The sequence below is a fragment of the Sciurus vulgaris genome, assembly GCF_902686455.1.
Source record: "Sciurus vulgaris genome assembly, chromosome: 2".
NCBI classification, from domain to species: Eukaryota; Metazoa; Chordata; class Mammalia; order Rodentia; family Sciuridae; genus Sciurus; species Sciurus vulgaris.
In genome coordinates this window covers 156,606,867-156,626,182 of record NC_136462.1, presented here as the reverse complement: position 1 = coordinate 156,626,182, position 19,316 = coordinate 156,606,867, and the positions used below count along the sequence as shown (strand labels likewise).

Here is a 19,316-nt window from a genome sequence, read left to right as displayed (position 1 = left end):
GAAAAGCATCCATCTTCAAGTCATTTGTAGAATGAAAATTCTAGTAATGAAGAACTGCAATGCCTGCTTTCTTGGACACCCAAGGTAAATTCAGACAGCAAACACTAAGGTACAGTTTCTTTATGATTCTGAGTTTCTTTTTTCTTTTGAGTAAATGAAGAAAAGTCAACAAGAGGAGGGGACAGATTGTTAGATATTTTGTTTGACCTAACACAGTGTATTTTCACATTTAGGAAAGAAGACTAGGTTTCAAAATGTTAATGTTCCTCTCCTAGATCAAAAGTCACTTCATGTCCAAAAATGCAGGCCTGAGTTGGTGTGCATTTTATGCAGATTTTAGGTCAGGTAAGGAGAATTAGTGGAACTATAAGTCATGGCTTGGATGGAATTAAATAATATGTATGATTTTAGTATCCACTTTGAGCTCATTATGTTGACATTTTTTCCTATTTTTACCTGTGTTCTGCGGCTCTGTGTGCACATACAGATGGTTACATTCTCATACTGGGCACCCAGAGAAGGTCACATGCTTTGCATCAATGGCAATTAGTTCCCTTTTTAAAATGGAAAATGTCATTAAGTTCTTGAATAATTCAAGAGTAGAGGTCACAATACAGTGTCCCTTTTGGGGGTCTTTATGGTGCAAATGGCAAAACAAGGCGATCCTATCAGTAAGAGTAGATCTAAGGTTTACAATGTAGCTCTATTTAGTGTGACAGGAAAATTAAATTACACGAGGCACTCATTCATTGTCACCCGTTAACAGGCTTGGGAAAATTGTGGATCCCAGGGGGGCAAATCACTGACAACATGCGAGGAGAATAAAAATATTTCATTTTAATTGGCTGCTGTTTCGTTTGCTTGATTTTGAAAATAACAAACATACACACGTTTAGCACAACTCTTCTTGGATATAGGGTCTTGAATTTCCCAAAACAACCACAACTTACAGTATCTCCCTAAGAGGTGAGCAGATTAACAGCTCTGGGGATCATGGATCTGTTTTCCCAGTCACAGTTGAGCTGGTTTGCATCCAGGGGGGTCCTGGAAAGGAAATATAAGGTACATTTAAAATAAAAATTGGCTTCTACTAATTCCCATCCCGCCCCCATCCAGCTTGGCTGGACAGGAATTGTGTTTCTGGAATAAGGGCTGCCACCCCCAGTCCTCCGCCTCCAATCCAGAAGAAGCGAGAGAAAGGACGGAATGATAAGGAATACACCAATCGTCTTCCCTCCCCAGAGGACAAAAAGTTAGACGGCCCTCCACTCGCTCTGGCCCGAGACCAGGAGACTTGGGTTTGGGTAGGGTGAACGAGTGCAGAACTGGGGATGCGAAATGAAAATCCTCAGAGGTCACTAAATGAAACGAAAGTTTCCTGAATGCCCCACCAGCACAGCCTAGTCACTGCTGAGGTCCCCAGAGTCCCCGACAGTTCCAGTTAGGGCTGGTGGGCGTGGCTGCATTGGTCTGACTCCCACTTTGCTGGGTCCCGCTCCCACCCTTGATCCAAAACTGTTCTACTCTTACCCTACCAGTCGCCGCGCAGTGTCCTGGTTCTTTCCGAAAGTGGCCGATCTTGGTACCTGAAGGAGAAACCCAGATTGCTGATTTTTCCGGAGACAGGAAGGAAATGGGGAGGGGCAGGAGGAAAATTAAGTCTGCACCACCACCACCGCGACGGGGTAAGCCCAGTCCTGTGCGACTGGATGCCTCAGGTCGGTTTCCTGCACTCTAGAACTTGGGAAATGGCTAGAGTGACCGCCCGTCTTCCTCGTGCTTTTTAAGATTTTTAAAAGATTTTATTTTTCTCTAAGTAATATTTAGTTGACATTTCCCTTTTCAAACTCCTCTACAAAGCCCTATGGCAGACAGGTGGCCCCTGAGAGGAGCAAGAAGCTCTAGATGAGGGCCCACCCAGGATTCTGTGATTAGTGCGTGTCGGCAGCCTGTTCTTGCAGAGGTAGAACAGCTCGACCCACGCGCCGGGAGGTTTCGGGACTCCGCTGGAAGCTTTGCAGAACCAGCGGCCCCGCCCGCGCGCAGGTGGGCTCCAATTGTGCGGAAAGCGCTACCTTGACGGATCGGGCACCTGCAACCTGCAGGGAGTCAGAACCCCCTCTGCGCACGTATTCCCAGAGCCCCAGCCAAGGCAAGGGCGGTTTTCCCGGACAGCGCCTCTTTGGTAACTGCCACCCGCTCTTCCAAAGGTTTCCAGGCCACTCGCGGATAACTAAAGCAAGGCCGACAGCAGCGACTTGGGGGTTCACCTCGGAATGAGAATAGGGTGTGCCCCTCCATTTCTAAAGCAGACCTGACCTTAAGAGCACTTTGGTAAAGGAAAGCATTTGATTTTTCAGAAAAAAAATATATTCCAGTGCAATTTGCGTAAATGGCGAGTGATTTATGACTAAATCTAGATACATTTCCTAGACAGAATTACAGAACAATGTCATGCCTAGAGGGGGCCAGAGAACAGGGAGGGGACAATTTAGATGCTTTTAATTTTATAGTGCTTCCATTTAAGCAAACACTTGGGGGCTCCAGGCCGCTGTAATTCCAAAGACAATTTTCTCTGGTTTTAATTTGATTTGCATTTTTTCAACTTTGATAATATTCAATTTCATGGCTGAATACACATGTAAACATCAGTTAGGTCGTAGTTTTCGCCCCTTGAACCAAACAGAATGTCTCTTGTCTCTGAGTGTCTTGGGAGGTTAGACGCGATTCCTAAAAATATATGCAAGTTTCTCTTGAATTATGTTTCAAAATTTAAAGTGGCTTTATCTGGATGAACTATTAAGCAGTACATCTAAACCACACTTAACTAGTCAACGTGTGGGGGACAACTGCACAAATATTGCACATTGTAAAAATGAAGGCATGGAAGAAAATAAATTCCTACCCAGCATGGAAGCGATTTTATTTAGAACTACTTTCTATACAGTATTGATAATTTTAAACATTCCAAAAATTATAAATAAATTCTCTACTCCCCAGAAATGTTTTGAATGTAGATTTCACCGCTAGAAGGACAAACACTGAGAAATACAAAGAAAGATTTGCAAGGAAAGGTTTAATTAGCACCATTGAGCTATTTGATCAAACAGGAAATTTATAGGCAAATATAAATTGAAATTTGGTAATTAGTTTTAGTCGTATCAAAACTGATGTTCAACAAAATAGCACTGACAATGACAATGATGTTGTGACCTGCTGCATAGCCACACCAAAAACTAATGCAAGTATATGCCAATCTTGATTGTTTCAATTCCTCGGGACATGCCATTGACTAGACATCGTGCAAAGAAATAGTTGAGATTCATCAAATGTGGAGAAAAAATTGGCACATAATGAATAAATTCAAACTCCATGTGCTTAGTAATCCACTTACAAAATTATACTAGAAAAAGAAAGGAGAGAAGAAATGACACACTTTTGGGATCTGCCCACGGGTGGATTATAAAAAGTAGCAATCGAATTTCCAGAGCTATCCTTTATTTTAAAAATAAACGCATTTACCTATTCACTGTCCACTACTATGAACACACAATACTGTGGAAGTTATTTCTACCTTAAAACCTAAAAATTTACAAATTACAATGTTTATTTTATTTTTCTAAGGATTTTTAATATTAACTTGGACAAGATTAGGGATTTTTTAAAAATAAAAGATATTACAATTTGACATCTTGGAGAATTAGTTGTGTGAGACTTCAAAAAAATATTTTGCTTGAGATCAACTGGCAATGAAAATTGTATTTTAAGTTGAGGTGATCTCATTTGAAAAATATCTTTCATCGTGTGAAAGGAGTGAGGACAAACAAGAAAAGAATTCTGTTTGAAATAGTACCAACTTTGAAAGAGAAAGCTGATTTTTAAAAAACACATTCATCGCTGGCTGGGTTCTAATACCTTCAGGATAATTGCTCTTTAACATTTGACTTTTTTAAAAAAAATAATTGATGAATTTTAAATTGTCATTGTTCAGGATCTGTGTTAAACTTTTAAATTGTTTTGGATGGCTGGTAATTTTACTGTTTTATACAAATAGGTGGCAGCGTGTGTGCGTTTGACAATCACTTATAGAGAACTTATTCCTACAGAGAGAGCTAAATGAAGGGGGTCTGATTATAACTAATGATCTATTCAGAGAACTGCAAACTGTGGGCGGTAGGGAACATCTTTTCCTTTTTCTATTAGTAATTGAGGAGTAAATGCAGGTCTCCTTCAGGATCTTAAATTTGATGATCAGAGAGTGAGTTTGCCATTTTAATTCACTCCCTGCCCCCTCCAAAAATCTGGAAGACCATGGTTGCTCTATCCAGAAGCAGCCTCAAGCTCTACAGACAGTTAGTGTGCCCCCACCCCCAACTTTGTTTCTCTGAGTCTGAGCTGCAACAGGCTTATCAAAGACCAACGGGGAACTCCAGAGGGCTTTGGGTGGGGGAAGGGAGGTGAGAGAGGAATGGCCCCAGGAAGTCCGTAGTAAGTATTTTAGGCAGGTGTGAATTTTCAGAGGTTGCAGAGTAGGGGATCCAAAGGGACACTGTTTTCTCAGGTCCCTACAGACTTAGGGATTTGGGAGGGTATGTCCTTCTGGGGAACCACAATCTTCAGAGGAAGGCATAGCATCCCCCAAAAGACCCAGCTGCTGGTGGGGGGCAGGGGGATTAGCTAAGGATGTTATAAAGGGATTGTGATCTGACTGTCCCTTCATGATTAATGGGAGCCGTGTGTGTGTGTGTGTGTGTGTGTGTGTGTGTGTGTGTGTGTGTGTGTTGAGAGAGAGAAAGGGAGAGAGAGAGAAAAGAGAGAGACTTCACTGAATGCAAGGCAGAAATCGCGCAGTTACTTTTAGTTGTTTACTGAGCAGGGGCAAAATCTAAACAGCACTTTCCACAATCAATGAAGGGATCGCTTCAGGGTCCAGAGTTGAGCTCCCTAAATGAGTCTGGCATTCTGATAACTGCAGGTGAGCACCTGAGATCAACTTCTTCTCCTGGCTTGATGCTGTGAGGAGATAGGGACTCATCTTGTTCTCGAGCTCTGGGAAGGGAGAGGCTCGAGGGGGATTTAATTGTCTGCCTGGGTGAATCGAAATGTCCTTTTAAAGCAAAGAAATCAAGAGAGATTGGCCTTTAATAGGCAAACTCTGCTGGTGAAAGAGGGGTGGTAATTAAAATGAAGAGAGGACAAAATATAGATTGGATACCCTTCCCCCCTGCCTGCCCACTCCCACAAACCACCCCCAAAATGGCATTCTCTGTTCTCTGAGTCTTTAGAAGGCTTACTGCCCTCACAAAATATGGGTAGCTTGTGTCATCTCATGTCCCCACCTTAGTCTAACACCTGAGTTATGCAGTTTGGAGTGGTTAGCACAGTTTAATCTAGAACTCTGTTCTCTTTAAGAGTTGACTATTCCCATGCCCTGGACATCACTGTGCTTGGAGCTGCCCTTAGAATTCAATTGTATAAGTCTCTCCTGAAATGTCACAGTGGAAGATACTAAGTCTTCAGGAAATCCCACACCACTAAAACTGAACAGACCAGGGAACTTAACTCCCAGTAGGCTGAAAAGAAAAGGAGACCTCTGCACCAAGGTTAAGTGCTATTTCCAGGAGGAGGAGGGTCAGTGCTTAGTTCCTCCTGGTGTCGCTAGGTACTGGCAAAACAGGTGTTCAGTCATAATTGTCACGCATACCCACGTGCAGTCCAGTGGTGTGAACTCTGCTCTCCTCTCTCTGACTGCTGGCCTACTAGGTGCTGAGCCTCATTGTCCATGATGTATGCAGGCCAGCCCACTGGCTAGCATCTTACTCAAGGCAAACCTCTGAAGCAGGTGTTTATCATGATCTGCATTTGTATACATGTTGGAGGAGACATGCTGTGGGAGCTGGAGTTCTGCAGTTGTTGCAGGTGGGGCAAGGGCATTTTGGAGACCAGCTGTGGGAGGTGCATGCATTCCAGTTGTGTTGTCACCTGTGTTGTCATGCCACCAGGTGCAGGTCAGGGGGAGGTCAGATGCTTTCTGGATCCCTACTCCCAGTAAAGATTTAAACTGATAGGTTGCACCTCCGACATAATTTGGCCATGTGGATTGCTCATGGTCTCTTCCTTGACTCCCCACCCCCCTACCTTCTCTGGCATTTTCTCTTTCTAATCACAATGTAAGAACCATCAACCTGCTGATTCTCTCACTGTCTCTTCTTTTTCCCAGCATTAGCCAACTGGCCCTGGAGCTTCCAAAAGGAGGAAAGTGTAACCCAGGTTTGAATGAACCTCTGGCTGGCTTTGAGGGACCAATGATCACATGAGAATTCTAACTGTTACTACAAGAGAAAATAAGAATCAGCCTGATCCCAGACATACCCATCCTAATCGCTCCAAGGTCAGATGGTGGCTCTTTGTCAACAGCCCAATGGGTATTCAATTTTTACATTGTCTGACATCTTCCTGTTCTTTCCAGCTTTCCCCTAACATTTCACAAGTCCTCTTCTACCAACACAGCTTACTTTGCAAATTCTGAAGTTCTGGTGAAGTCAAGCTTCCTACTGCTTTGGAACTGGAGTTGACTGTGCTCAGAATCACATATGAAACAGGAGAAGCTGAAAGAACATAGACTTGCTCAGACTACAATACTTAGCTCTGAAATTGGAGCAAGTTCCCTAACTTCTCTCAGTCCCAGATGCACTACATATAGATCCTGACTTCTACCAGTGGGGCATGGGGAAGATTATAGAGACCAAGTTCATGAAGACACCTCCCATGGTGCCTCGCTCCTACAGGAACTCCACTTAAGAGTGGTAGGATTAAACAGAGTTGTTTTAAAGAAATAAGCTGAGGGAATACGTGTGTGTTGGGGTGAAGAGGGCAATAAGAGACACTAAAATGGTAGAACAAAAGGCAAATTTTCTGCCAAAAAAATGGACTGAATTTCTGGGTAGAGTGCAATCTTTCTCATCCAGCAAGGCATGTAGCTGAAGTTACAATTTCTTCCAGTGTATGAACTACTCATTTTAATGTAGCCCAGAAATGCAGAACAAATGGAAAATACATAGCGAAATTCGTGTCCTTTATTTTAGACTTAGAATGGGTTTTAGAAGGTACAGTCAGCAGAAAGCATGAGCAGAATTGCATGTTTTTTTGTTTTGTTTTGTTTTGTTTTTGTTTTATCACAGAGGACACATGATAATATCCTGATATTTTCCTCTCCACAGTCTGGGGAATGGAACCCAGGACCTTGTGTATGCTAGACAAGTACTCTACCACTGAGCTATACCCCAAACCCTGACATCCTGATTTCTTTAATAAAGATTCCTCTGACCTCTCTACAGAGCTCTCTATGACCCAGGTCTTGCCCTGACTGAGACTTCACTCTATTCCTTCAAACAAAATGTCATATAATCATCTGTCTTGTCCAATTCTACAATCACCCACCTCACATCTTCATTCTTTCAAAACTCTTTCCTCTAAACACTTGCCAAGATTATATATATATATATATATATATATATATATATATATATATATATATATATATATATATAGTGGTGCTGGGGATTGAACACAGAGCCTTATGCATGTGAGATATGTACTCTACCAATTGAGCTATATCCCCAGTCCTATATTTTATATTTTTAAGTAATGTATTTCAACATTTATGATTTCAAATTAGGAATTTATGTTTTCATTTAAGTAAGCAAGAATATATGTTTTCACTTAAGTAAGCAAGAATTTCTCAATAGAACTCATTATACAATTATGTCTGCTTTGTAAGAGAAGTCATAGAGAAATGAGATCATATTTCTAAGGAAATAGCAAGTGAAAATTCACATGCATGCAATTCTATTTTGATTTGCTTGACTTGTGACCAACCATGGTCCAAAAACATTTTTGCTTATTCTTGAACCAGTGTTTTATTGTTTTCAAATAAATAAAACTGGGAAAACTGATTTAACTATGGCAAGAAATCATTTAATCATTTAACCAAGTGAAGATGGAATCAGAAAAGCAAGTAGAACTACGACACAGCAAATCTCATTTCAAAGTCCGATGTGCACAATACATCAGTTTTATTGATTATACATATATGTTTGTGATGCTGAAATTTTCCTTCTCAGTTAGTGATGTTTAAGTGAAATAAATATAGTATTGCTGCCATCAACATTTGACATTGCTGGGAAAATTGGTGCTTCTAATTAGCAAGAGCAGGGGTTAAACCCTAGGCACTTGCCCTAGTGAGACCCTGAGAACTTTAGTTTTGCATGAATGAATGTAACTTAATTTGTGTTTCTTCTTTCAGAATTCCCAGCTATCAGTTATGTTATCAAACAGTGAAACTCAGAGACAAAGAGAAAGAGAGAGGAGTTAATGACATCTGACCAGTCCATGTGGTTATCTGAAGTAAGATCCAAGCTCTGAAGAAGAGTCATTTATGGGGGGGGGGGGGAGATCCATATTGTTTTGAAGCTGTGCTTGAAAAACATCCTGTCCTCTCTACCTGTCCATGTGAGAGACTTTAATACGAGGATGGTTGCTTCTCCTTTAGAAGATACACAAAAATATCTGGAAAAGACCCCAAGGGTACAGGGACTAAGGGGGAGGGGAGAAGAGGCATCACCTCTAGTCTGGCAATAGGGACCATGGCGGAATTACAGCTTGTAAAATAAGCCTCCATCAGTCTCCCAGGAGACAGCCAGCCTCAACTTGGGTGTTCCCTGCTTGTTAGCCTCAGTCATAATTGGTCTCTCCTCCCATCCCACGTTGTTGGTTTTCTGTGTGTGGCTTTTGGTGTGAGCGTGTTAGGTCATCAACAAATACAATGGGGGGAGGGAGTGAGAGGGGACACACATGATTGTTTTAAAGAAGAAAGGAAAAAAGGGATAAGAGAGTGGGCAGGAAGGCTGTGAACAGAATGGGGAAGATGCCCCAGGATTTAGAATTCCGAGGCAACCCCTGGAGTGACCGAGGGTAGGGGACTCCCTGGGAGTTTTGTTAAAGGGAGAAGAGGCCCACCAGGAGCTCTGGCCCCTGCTGAGCTCCTTTGGGGACACATCTATTCCATGCTATTTTTGTTTGTCTCTGGAGGTGCTTACCCATATCCGGTGCATCTCATCAAAAAAGAATTTTTCAAAAATAAATAAATAAATAAAAACTCCATGGGGTGACCTGCTCTAGAAAGGCAATGTATATGGAGCAGAAGACCTGAAGTGCAGGCCAGGCTCTCTGGGGACAGGCAAGGAACATAGCCTCTCAGTCTTTCCCCATTTTTCAAAAGTTTGCTCGTTTATTCTCATTATGTTTTCCACCATCTTCTATCTATTCTTGTTTTCCCCTCTTTTCAGGGGAATACCAGTCCTAAGAATAAGAAGTTATAAGAAATTTATAATCTTTGAAGTCTACTATAAATCTAGAGGAAAATACATGACTTTGCAGACAAGGAGGGTTAAAGTGCGTAGTTTGCAATCAAAGGGTGGACAGATAAGGCCCAGAGACCCTTCCATTTCTATTTATGGTAAAAGTTATTTTACCATTTGACCCGGGAAGGAAGCAGGAAGAAGAGTAATGAAATCGAGTTACAAACTTTTTTTTTCTGTTTTCCTTGTTTTTGTGCTTTGAAGTTTTTTTTTTTTTTTTTTTTTTAATTTCACTCCCCAACCCTTGCTGGCCTGGGTTGCTATGGAGTTGCTGTCAGGGCTGGTGTCCATGCTGTCCCGCACCCAGCAAAAATATTTCAGGTCTGAAACCGTGTTCTTTTGCCGCAGCAGGAGCAGCAAAGCAGGACTAGCAATACTAGGGCGTTTAGGGGGGGAGGGGTGTCTATTCTGTGTGGCAGGACTTAGTGCCCCCGAGTTTGTGGCTCTCGGCCAGCACCAACTGTCCTGTAGCTCCAGATTTACAGTGGCTGGGCTGCGGGGCACAGGGGGAGGACAGGAGGACCATTTTCTTTCTTGCCGTCTCTCGCAGGATGAAGATTCAGTCAGAAAAGGATCTGTTGAATTTTGGAAACGCTCCTGACGTCTACATATTCCAGACCTTCTCTCAGCTACCCTTCTCCACCACTCGAAGCATCCCCTGATCCCCGGATTTATAGAAGGATACCCTGTTCCCAGGAAAACTCCTTGCCCCAGGTACCTCTAGGTACTTCCTCTGGCAAACGCCGCCCCATTATGCCCTATTAAGCCTTATCTTTCGCTTCACCACCACCACCCCGCCCGCCCCTACATTAAAAGGCCCCCAAAGCACTGAGAACTGGCTTCTCTTTATGAAACCGCGAGAAGGCGGGTGATAAAGATCAGGCGTTTAAATTGGCCATTTGGAAGATTACATCTCTTCAGCGAGGGTCTTTCTTTCAAAACTCGCACTGAATTAAGGGCCGCGGCTGCTCCGCACCCGGCTCTCAAAGGCCGGGCACCTTTTAATTCCGGAGTGGAGTGGGTTGGGCTAGGTGACCGGGCGCCCATCAAAGGCCCGAGGGAAGGCCGTGGGGCGACACTCATTTAATGACAAGTAATTGACGGATTCGAGGCCTTGCATTACTAGCGGAACCGGGAGGCATTAATTATTTAAAAACGATTAGCCTTGCCATGTGTCCTGCAGGCGTTCCATCTTGTTCAGGAAAGATAACCAGCCGCGAATCGGAGCTTGGGCCCATAGGGCGGCGGGAGCGTCCCAAACTCCCCTCGGGTGCGGTATACAGGGAGAGCAGCCCCAGGCGCCAGGAAAGGAGGGAAACGGAGGATCTAGAGTCCGGGTAATAATGGAGGTGCCAGTATAGCACTGCTCTTGCGGATCAGGAGACTGATTTCTGCTCCCTTGGATTAGCGATCTGGCAATTGAGGCTCAGACCAGAAGAGCTTCCCAGTTGGGAGTGGCAGGCATTTTCCGTGGGGCGGTTACATAGCGCATCTCACACTGCCTAGCTAAAGACCCAGTAAACCCAGCTGGGCACGGACCTCTCATGACGCCTGACAACCAGACGCTTAAAGGAAAGACCCCAGGGTGAATGTAGATTGGAGAAAGAATGGTGGGAGGAGACAAACTTGAGGGGAAAGTCACCTTTCGGTACCCTGCCTTCGAAAGTCAAGCGCCCTGCAATTTTAACAACTGCAGAGGAACTACTGATTTCCCGAAGTCGCCACCCACTTGCAGGCGGCTGAAAGACCGACTTGATTGTGTTCGACGTTCTGCACCTGAGCGGGCACGTCCAGTAAGCCCGGGCGCGCTGGGGTTCTGGAGAACCCAGGCTGCGTAAGAAAATAGGCAACGAAGTTGCAGGGAGAATGGGGCAATGAACGAGCCCGCGTCCGGTTTCTGACTTTCTGTTCTGGGCGCAGTTTACAACCCTGGAGGTTCCCCAACCTGCCTACTGACAAGCGCGTCTGTGCTCATCAGCCACTTTCTGTGGCGAGAGTTAATGTTACTTGTTTTTGGAAAACTTCTGTCGCTCCTTCCCCTGCTCCAGCTTGGTGCCAACCCCCATTGTCATCTTGACCTGGTTGGATCCGGGAAAGGACAGAGACTGGACTCTTGTGGACTTGGGGGTGGGGACGGGCGGAGGCCACCATTCTCGGGCCTCTCTCAGGACTTGCTGCCGACACCACGCATGTCGTTTCCTGTTGACCCCTATCCTAGACTCTGAACCCCCCTCCCTGCCACTGTCCTTGGGAAACACCGGCGCTCGGATCGAATTCCCGGCCCCAAGGGGCTACAAATCCTGCAGGAGCCGGTCCTAGATTATCATTGCCTTGGGGCCCCACCAAACTTAGCGCTCAAAGCCTAGACTCAGACGGAGTTTCTAATTCTAGTACCACCTCATTCTTTTATGCCCAGCACTCTCGAAACGCCCAGTAAAAGAGGCCACCTCCCAACCTTCTTGGTCTTCATTAACTGAGCTTCCCTTCTCCAACCCTCAACCCGCGTCCAGGTATCCAGAGCTCCAGGAAGGGAGAGGGAGTAGCTGAGGCGGAGGAGGAAAGTGGAGGCGTACGGACCTGAGTTGGGGATAGACGCTGTCGCAGGGAGCCCGGACGAGGTCCCCGAGTGGGCGCGCTCCCTACCTGCGGTGGCTGGCTGGCGGGCGGGTGGCAGAGCGTCCAATGCGCGAAGGGAGGCGGCCGACTGCTCCGAGCAGAGGCATCCCTGCATTTATTTGAGCTCAAACCGAGCGACTGTTGACTTTAGCACACAAAGCAAAGATTTCACTGCCCGCTAGTTTAAAAATGAATATTTTACCAAGATATCGATCAGCGTTATAAAATTCAGTTAAGTACAATGGGATCCTGGCAAAAAAAAAAAAAAAAAAAAAGAATAATAAAGGAGGGGGGAGGCAATATAATATCTGTGCAAATTTGCTGAAGTGTGACGTGGCATGGAAAGTTTACCCTCCTGGAATTCGGATCTAGAATGTTTTTTTCGGTTGTTTACTGACTTTGTTTATTCACAGATCACGGTTGCTTAAACCCGCGCGCGCAAGGCGCGGGTAAAAGGAAGAAAAAGAGAGGGGGGAGAACCACTGTACCCCACAATGTAGAGTTGGGGAAAAGGGCGGAGGGCGATCCCTGAGCGCCTAAGCTTGGAATCCGGGCTAGGGGAGGGGGCTGATCGGAGGGGCTGTGTGTGAAAGACACAAGAAACGCAGAAAAGCCTCCGAAAGCACCCGCTCGGAGACATCCTTTTTATGTATTCGGACAGAACTATATCTTATCGGCAGGGATCAGTGGAGGGGGGCGCGCTAAGTAGTTTAAAACGACCCTCGAACAATGGGCGTGCGATACGAAACATAGCAGGTTAGGGCAGCGCTTTCAGCCTCCATTGTCCCACACTCGGCCCCCGGCCCTGCCTCTCGGCTCCTTCGCCACGGGAGCCTTTTATGTGATAATGAAACACATTTCAGGCCGGGCTCACGACGTGTGTGTCCTTGCCAGGGAGAGAGGCAGCCTGATTGCTGGCTGCGGCCTCCGGATCCCCCACCCCCCAATTTCTCTTCCCTGTGTTCTTTGGGACAATGTGGCATGTTGAAAAGGGATTTGGAGGAGGGGGCCGGAGGCGAGTAGCAAACCCCCCTCAAGAGAGTGGGAAGGCCAGGGTTGGGAGCTGGGGGGCAGAGAGCCTGGCAAGGTGGCTGAGGGCTGCGGAGAGACAGTCTCCAGGACTGGGGCACAGCTGGGACATTCCAGGTTTGGATAGCCAGGAAGCCCACCGACCTACTCTCAAAAACAGGAACCTGGGTTTAAAATCAAGAGGCAATAAGTCCTGGCATCTGAAGGTCACTGCAAGCTAGCTACCAGCATCAGTGGCTGGAAGACCGAGTGAGGAGGTTACCACATTGAATCCAGATGGCTTACAGGCAAAGCCAAGGGTCAGGATTCCCTTTTGCACACCTGGGCTAGGGTTTTATAGTTGGCCACAAATTTAGGGATGTGAAGCCATCTGTATGGAGATGTAGCACCATTTGTAAGAATTTAATCTGTCTGTCTTCACACTTTTGGAATTTCCTTGAAGGCTCACAAAATACCCACTCATCCTCTCAGCCAGCAGTCCTGGTTTGCCAACCTGAACTCCTGGGCCAACAGGATGTTTTGGAAGGGTGTCAGGTTTTACTGAGAGGGAAGAGGCACAAAGCTTGAAAGACTTGGATCTTGCCATTGCCACCTTCCTTTGGCAAACAGCACCAGATACCAATTACCTCTGCCTCACCCCCAATATGCCTTACTTTTTAAAAGGATATTTTTCTTGCCACCTGCCGTTATCCATTTGAAACCAATTCCAGGAGAACAATCTTCTAAAGGTTGCCCCAGATCAGGTGCTTCACCACTCCTGGGATAGCAAGGTCTGCCAAGGTCCTACAGAATACCTTATCTGAAGGAGAAGGGTGGGAAGGGTGGTGAAGTAGAAACAGACTTGGAGTATCCAAGCAGAGGCTCAATTCCACAGGAACATAAGGGTACTACAGGCAGTGGTAAAATGGCAAAGTACTGCACCAGGAATTTGCAAATCCAGTCTAGGCTCATGGACTTGAACAGAGGCCTGAGATCTGACACATAGCAAATACATGTAAATACCTGGCTTTCCCCTAGGGGAGCCAGTTCAGTCTTTCTCAAGAGACCTCAAAAGCAGAGTGCCTCCCAACAGACTAGGTGAAAAGAGAGGTGAAGAGTGGTTCTCTCTTTGTGTTAAAAAGAAACCTGCTAGGATGGTTCATCTGGGACTTGTGTGTTTCATTACGTGTAAAGTTAACCTCAAAATTAAAAAGTACCCGTAAACAATATTGAGTTCTATTTAATGAGGTACTAGCTGAAGTGTTCAATAGGAAGTGTACTGGTATCTGCAATTCACTTTGAAGTTTATTTAGAGAAATAAAGATAGATTAACTGATGGATTTGGCTAGATGTACGAATGTGATCAAGTGAGGAGAGTGAAATGTTAACTAGAATCTTGGCAATAGGGTGCCATGTGCTTACTGCAGAATTCATTAATCTTTAGTTTTAATAAAATGTTTGAAAAACAATGCCCCCCCCAAAAAATTCTGTAACCAGCCAGCGTCTTGCTCTCTTCTTCTTGACATTATTACTAAATCTGTTTATTTTTTTAAAAGTCGAATGAGAGAGAGTGAGAGAGTGAGAGAGAGAGAGACTGAGAAAAAGAAAATCTCAAAGAAAGATTCAAGGGATAAAACTGGCAATAACACTTTAATATAGATTTGTGGAACTCTGACCCTTGTAGCCAGAATACACATTTATAAGCCATAAATAAAGCACGCAGAAACCATAAATTAATCAGACCCGAGATCTGGATTTCACCGTGTCAAGAATGGGAATGCATTTTTTCTTTTTCTTGGTCATTTACAATAGACCCTTACATCATTTTCCCCCTCTTTTAAACAACCATACAACCTTCTGGTTCTCTGTTAAAACTACATGGTTTTACACTGAGTCACTCACAAAAGTTTTTTTTTTTTTTTTTTTTTTTTTTTTTAAAGTAAGACTTCCCTGCAACAACAGCAATGGAGAACAACAACAACAACAAAAATCAGAATCTGCAGGTGCTTAAAGAAGCAGGAGCCTACACCGTAGTGGAAACCCGAGGTTTTTCCAAAGTTCCTATTTTTTCCCTATCCCTCTTTATTGATAAGCATCAGTGTGGCCCATCTGTTTGGGAGGGAAAAGCTTCAGAGGGGGAGGGGAGAGAGTCGTCTTGGGGTGGAGGTGTAATGGATTTTCTTCTCCCTTGCACCTTACCAACACACCCTCCCCAAAGTCTCAACCTCGGCTTTCTCTCTCTCGTCCTTACCCCGGCTGCCAGAGTTAACGGGGCCTGAAGCTGTCTTCTTAAGAGGAGTTCATAATGGGTCGGGAGTATACCCCCTGGTAGTAGGAGGTGTCTGCGGCCAGGGGCGAGGCGTCCAGGCCCGCTTTGTTCGTGACCGGGCCCATGGCCAAGCTGCCGGGCATGGGAGAACCGTAGCCAGGGTAGTGCATCACCTGTTCGTAGGTCTTGAGGTCCATTTTGTGGGGCTGGTGGTGGTGATGGCTGTGATGGTGTTGCTGCTCCGAGGACATGAGGTTGTTGATGGAGAAGGGGTGATTGAAGGCGTAGTGGTGCTCAGGTTTGAGGTGGGCTTCAGGCGGCAGGCCAGGGTGATGGGGCGGGCCCAGCAGATGGGCCGCGGCCTGCTGCTGCCCAGGCGAGGGTGCCGGCTCCGGGGGGCTCAGCGCCGCGGTAGGCGTCCCTTTCAGCTCTCCCAGACCCCCACGCTTATGCTCCTGGCACGGGGAGGCGCTCGAATGAGGCGACTCGGTGCCCGCCGGAGTCTCGGAGGCCGGTCCGGCGGCCTCCCCGAGCTGAGCCTGGGAGGCCTGGGTCCCAGCAGCCGCCTTCTTGCCTCCGCCCCCGGCACCCGCGGCTTCCTTCAGAGCCAGCTGCTTCTCGCACTTGAAACGTTTCTGGCGACGTAGGTAGCAGCCGTTCTCGAACATGTTGCCCGAGTCGGGGTGCAGGGTCCAAAAAGAGCCCTTGCCGGGCTTGTCTGGCGAGCGGGGCACCTTGAGAAAACAGTCGTTGAAGGAGAGCGAGTGGCGAATGGAGTTCTGCCAGCGCTGCTGGTTCTGCCGGTAGAAAGGAAAGAGGTCCATGATCCACTGGTAGATCTCGCTCAGCGTCAGCATCTTGTTGGGGCTCTGTTGGATGGCCATGGTGATGAGCGAAATGTACGAATAGGGCGGCTTGGCGTGCGTGTAACTGCGCCGGTAAGTCTTGGGGTCGCGCGCGCGGCTCAGGCCCGCCTGCCCGTACATGGGACTCATGGAGTTCATATTGGCATACGGGGCCAGACCACCCATGGCCCCAGCTGCCTGTCCCCCGAGGGGGCTAAGGCTCGGACTCAAGTGCGGTCCCATGCCCGCCACGCCAGCCGCCCCGGCCGAGCCGCCCATGCCCGCCATGGCGCCCGCGCCTGGGGACATGCCGGCCAGGGACGGGCTCATGCCCGCGCCCACGTACGACGACATGTTCATGGAGCCAGCGCTCATGTTGCCCGAGCCGCTGCCCATGGCGGCCGCCGACATGCTCATGTAAGTATTCATGCCGTTCATCCCCAGGCCGGCGTTCATGTTGCTGACGGAAGAGTAGCCCTGCGGACAGAGCCGGGAGAGGGAGACGCAACATTAGCATCGCGGCTCCAGCGTGCCCAAACCTCCCATTCACCGTCCAGCTCAGGCTCCCCTCCCGTGAGACCTCCAGGGAGCCTTTCCCTCCTCTGGGCCCAGGACACTGAATTTATTTCACTTAGAGTGAACCAGGATCACCCTTGCGGAGGTGGCCAGCGGGCTGCAGTCCAGGGCATGTGGCCCTTGCGATTCCTTCTGTTCCTTTCCCGGGGTCCAAAACAGCAAATCCCTGGCGCATCACCAGGTCAGGCACCCCAAAGGCATCTTCCCTCCCCATAATTTCCCCAAACTCTTTCTGAACTCTCCCACCAGCATAATGAGCCAGCGCCACTGCCGGGAATCCCTCGACACTACCTCAGGTTCCAGTAAACAACCTTTAGGACTCCGCTCAGGACGCACGGGACAGCCTCAAGTGAGAATGTCTCAGGGTCCCCTCTGCCCGAACTTCCTCCCGGGATCCCCTCCCTAGTCCCTAGGGAAACTGGAGTGCGGTGTCGATCTGGGGATTCGCGGGGGGGGGGGGGGGGGGGGGAGTCCGAGGCATTGCTTGCAGCAATAGGGAAGGAACCGCGAACTAGGGAAGGAACTAAACGCGGCCGGGCTCAGCAGCCTCAAACTTTCTTTCTCTTTGTCCATTAGTGTATGACTCTGCCTTCACCTCAGCCCCCAACTCCTACCCACCTTCTCCTCTTCAGCTCCCCACCCCCTCGCCGGCAGACCTCCCACCCCTCCCCAGCCGCACGCTGCCAAACATAACTCTGTTAGGATAGTGCGTGGCTCGGCCACGAAGAGGATTTGGAGGCGCCGCAAGTCAATATTTGATCACAAAGTTAATATTATCTCAAGGCTAACAGTGTGTCGTATAAAAAAGAGACCCATTTGAGTCGAAGGAGGGCGGAAAAGGCGGCTGCCCAGTAAGGCTGGGGTGGGGGGCGGGTGCCAGCGAGGGAAGCGGTCCTGAGGTTGGGGAAGGAGCGAACGCCGCCACCCCACTTCCCCCTGGAAAAGGCGAGCGCTTACCTCGGGCTCGGCATAGTAGCTGCTCCAGTCGGACGGCTCGTGCCCTTCCATCTTCACGGCTCCCAGCATACTGGAAGCCGAGTGCATGGCAGTTTAAAATTTAACAGCCACAACAAACGACCAGCAATCAGCCCCCACCCCCACCCTCTTAAAAAAAAAAAAAGTCGACTAAGGCACCGTCCCCTCCCTCCCTCCCTCTCTCGCGCTCCCTCTCGGTCGGATCCACTCCCTCTCTCTCCCTCGGCCGGCCAGAGGCGGTAGTTGGAAGTGGGCGGGAGGGGTGGGTCGCAGGAGGAGGGGGGCCGAGGAATCGAGGAGGCCTAGACCAGAGCCCCGCTGTCGCGAGCGCCCGCCACCTCCGCCGCCGAGCTCACGGGCTGCCGGGTGAAGGCTGAGGTTGGCAGTGCCGAGCTGCCCCGAGGCGGCGGGAAGCTCGCGGCGCGGGTCGGGTGGGGGGAGAGGAGGAGGAGGAGGAGGAGGAGGAGGAGGAGGAGGAGGATGGTGGGGGGAGGAGGAGGTGTGGACCGCGGAGCGGACAAGTGCCGCAGTGACGTGGGCGGCTGGTGATATAGCGCGGCGCGCTGGCGCGGGCCTCCAATCCCCAGACCCCGGGCAGCCCATTTGAATAATCAGCTCACACCTAGGTGAGAGGAAGCCTTGGTCGGCACCCGGCACCTGCCCCTCTGCGCCCGGCGCCCGCCCAGCTCCAGACCTGCCCTACACTCCAGGGTCGGGACGGGAAAGCGGCAAACCTGCCCGCAGGTGCTCTGGTGGAGCTCCCTTTGCTTTTGGGTTCACCTGGAAGTTCCCCAAAGGCGGAGGGGCCTGAAAAAAGGTACCCCCCCAGGCTTCTGTCTTCTCCCGGTCCCATAGCGCCAAGCGTCTGTAGGAGAGAGAGCCGGGCCTCCCTGCCCCGCAGAGTCTTATTTAAGCAGAATTTATTTATCCCGGGTTTCTCCGCTCTCAGAGCACATTCCCTGTCAAAACAACAAGCAGGTGACAGCCAATTTGCAAAGCACCGTCTTATTTAGAAAAAATAGTGTACACACCTTTAACTCGCCTGCCGCTGCTCCTGAGAGGCCCCTCCCTGTTACAGTTAAGTCGCAGAGCGGTCCCGGACAACTCGCGGGGCATTCATGATCCGGCCACCTTGGCTTTTTGCCTCCTTGGGAGTCCACCTCCTGCCACTGACAGGGGGGCAGTCGAGCGCACGCAGCCCAGCTAGCTGCAACCGACGCTTGGGAGACTGTGATTTGTCTCTGACATTCAGGCCGGCGTATTTCAAGGTTACTTTTCAGTCACAACCAAGGTGCCCACGGCATTTCGTAACTAAAATAAACAGGATAGGAAGTGGGGGGTAGAACAGGAGGGGGAAGAGGAATAAAGGAATCAATAATGGGACGTATGAAATGACTTCAGGAAGGTCTCTGTCCTTTCTGCCTTCTAGAGGGGCTGTCTTATAAATATTAGAAACTTCAGCAACCCTGTACTTCTCTTTTATTTCTCCTCCAATTGCTGGGTACAAAAATTGTTGCCTGTCCTGGGTTGGCTACCAAGAACTCAGTAAGTTCAGATTTTGCAGTGAGAGTATTTGCAGGTATTTAGATATGGAAGTTCTGTTTTGGT

General features: G+C 48.1%; 2 protein-coding genes across 4 annotated transcripts; both read right to left on the bottom strand.

Annotated features, from left to right (window-relative positions):
• Positions 1-1,011: 1,011 nt before the first annotated feature.
• LOC306655355 (uncharacterized protein) lies at positions 1,012-12,271 on the bottom strand (the record flags this gene model as incomplete). The annotated part of the gene is made up of 4 exons (XM_079129716.1): positions 12,063-12,271; positions 11,062-11,249; positions 1,531-1,586; positions 1,012-1,044 (listed from the first exon to the last, which is right to left on the bottom strand). Exons 1-4 carry the CDS (start codon positions 12,140-12,142, stop codon positions 1,012-1,014), a joined length of 357 nt encoding a protein of 118 aa, XP_078985842.1. The 5' UTR covers positions 12,143-12,271.
• A 2,403-nt stretch (positions 12,272-14,674) lies between these two features.
• On the bottom strand, positions 14,675-18,977 carry FOXA2 (forkhead box A2). 3 transcript variants are annotated; one of them, XM_079123617.1, is made up of 3 exons: positions 18,740-18,977; positions 17,691-17,760; positions 14,675-16,634 (listed from the first exon to the last, which is right to left on the bottom strand). In XM_079123617.1, exons 2-3 carry the CDS (start codon positions 17,757-17,759, stop codon positions 15,333-15,335), a joined length of 1,371 nt encoding a protein of 456 aa, XP_078979743.1. In that variant the 5' UTR covers position 17,760; positions 18,740-18,977; the 3' UTR covers positions 14,675-15,332. The 3 variants fall into 3 exon arrangements, with proteins under 3 accessions (XP_078979743.1, XP_078979744.1, XP_078979742.1); XM_079123618.1 differs by lacking the exon at positions 17,691-17,760; XM_079123616.1 differs by lacking the exon at positions 18,740-18,977 and having other exon boundaries at positions 17,691-17,825.
• Between the last annotated feature and the right edge of the window lie 339 nt (positions 18,978-19,316).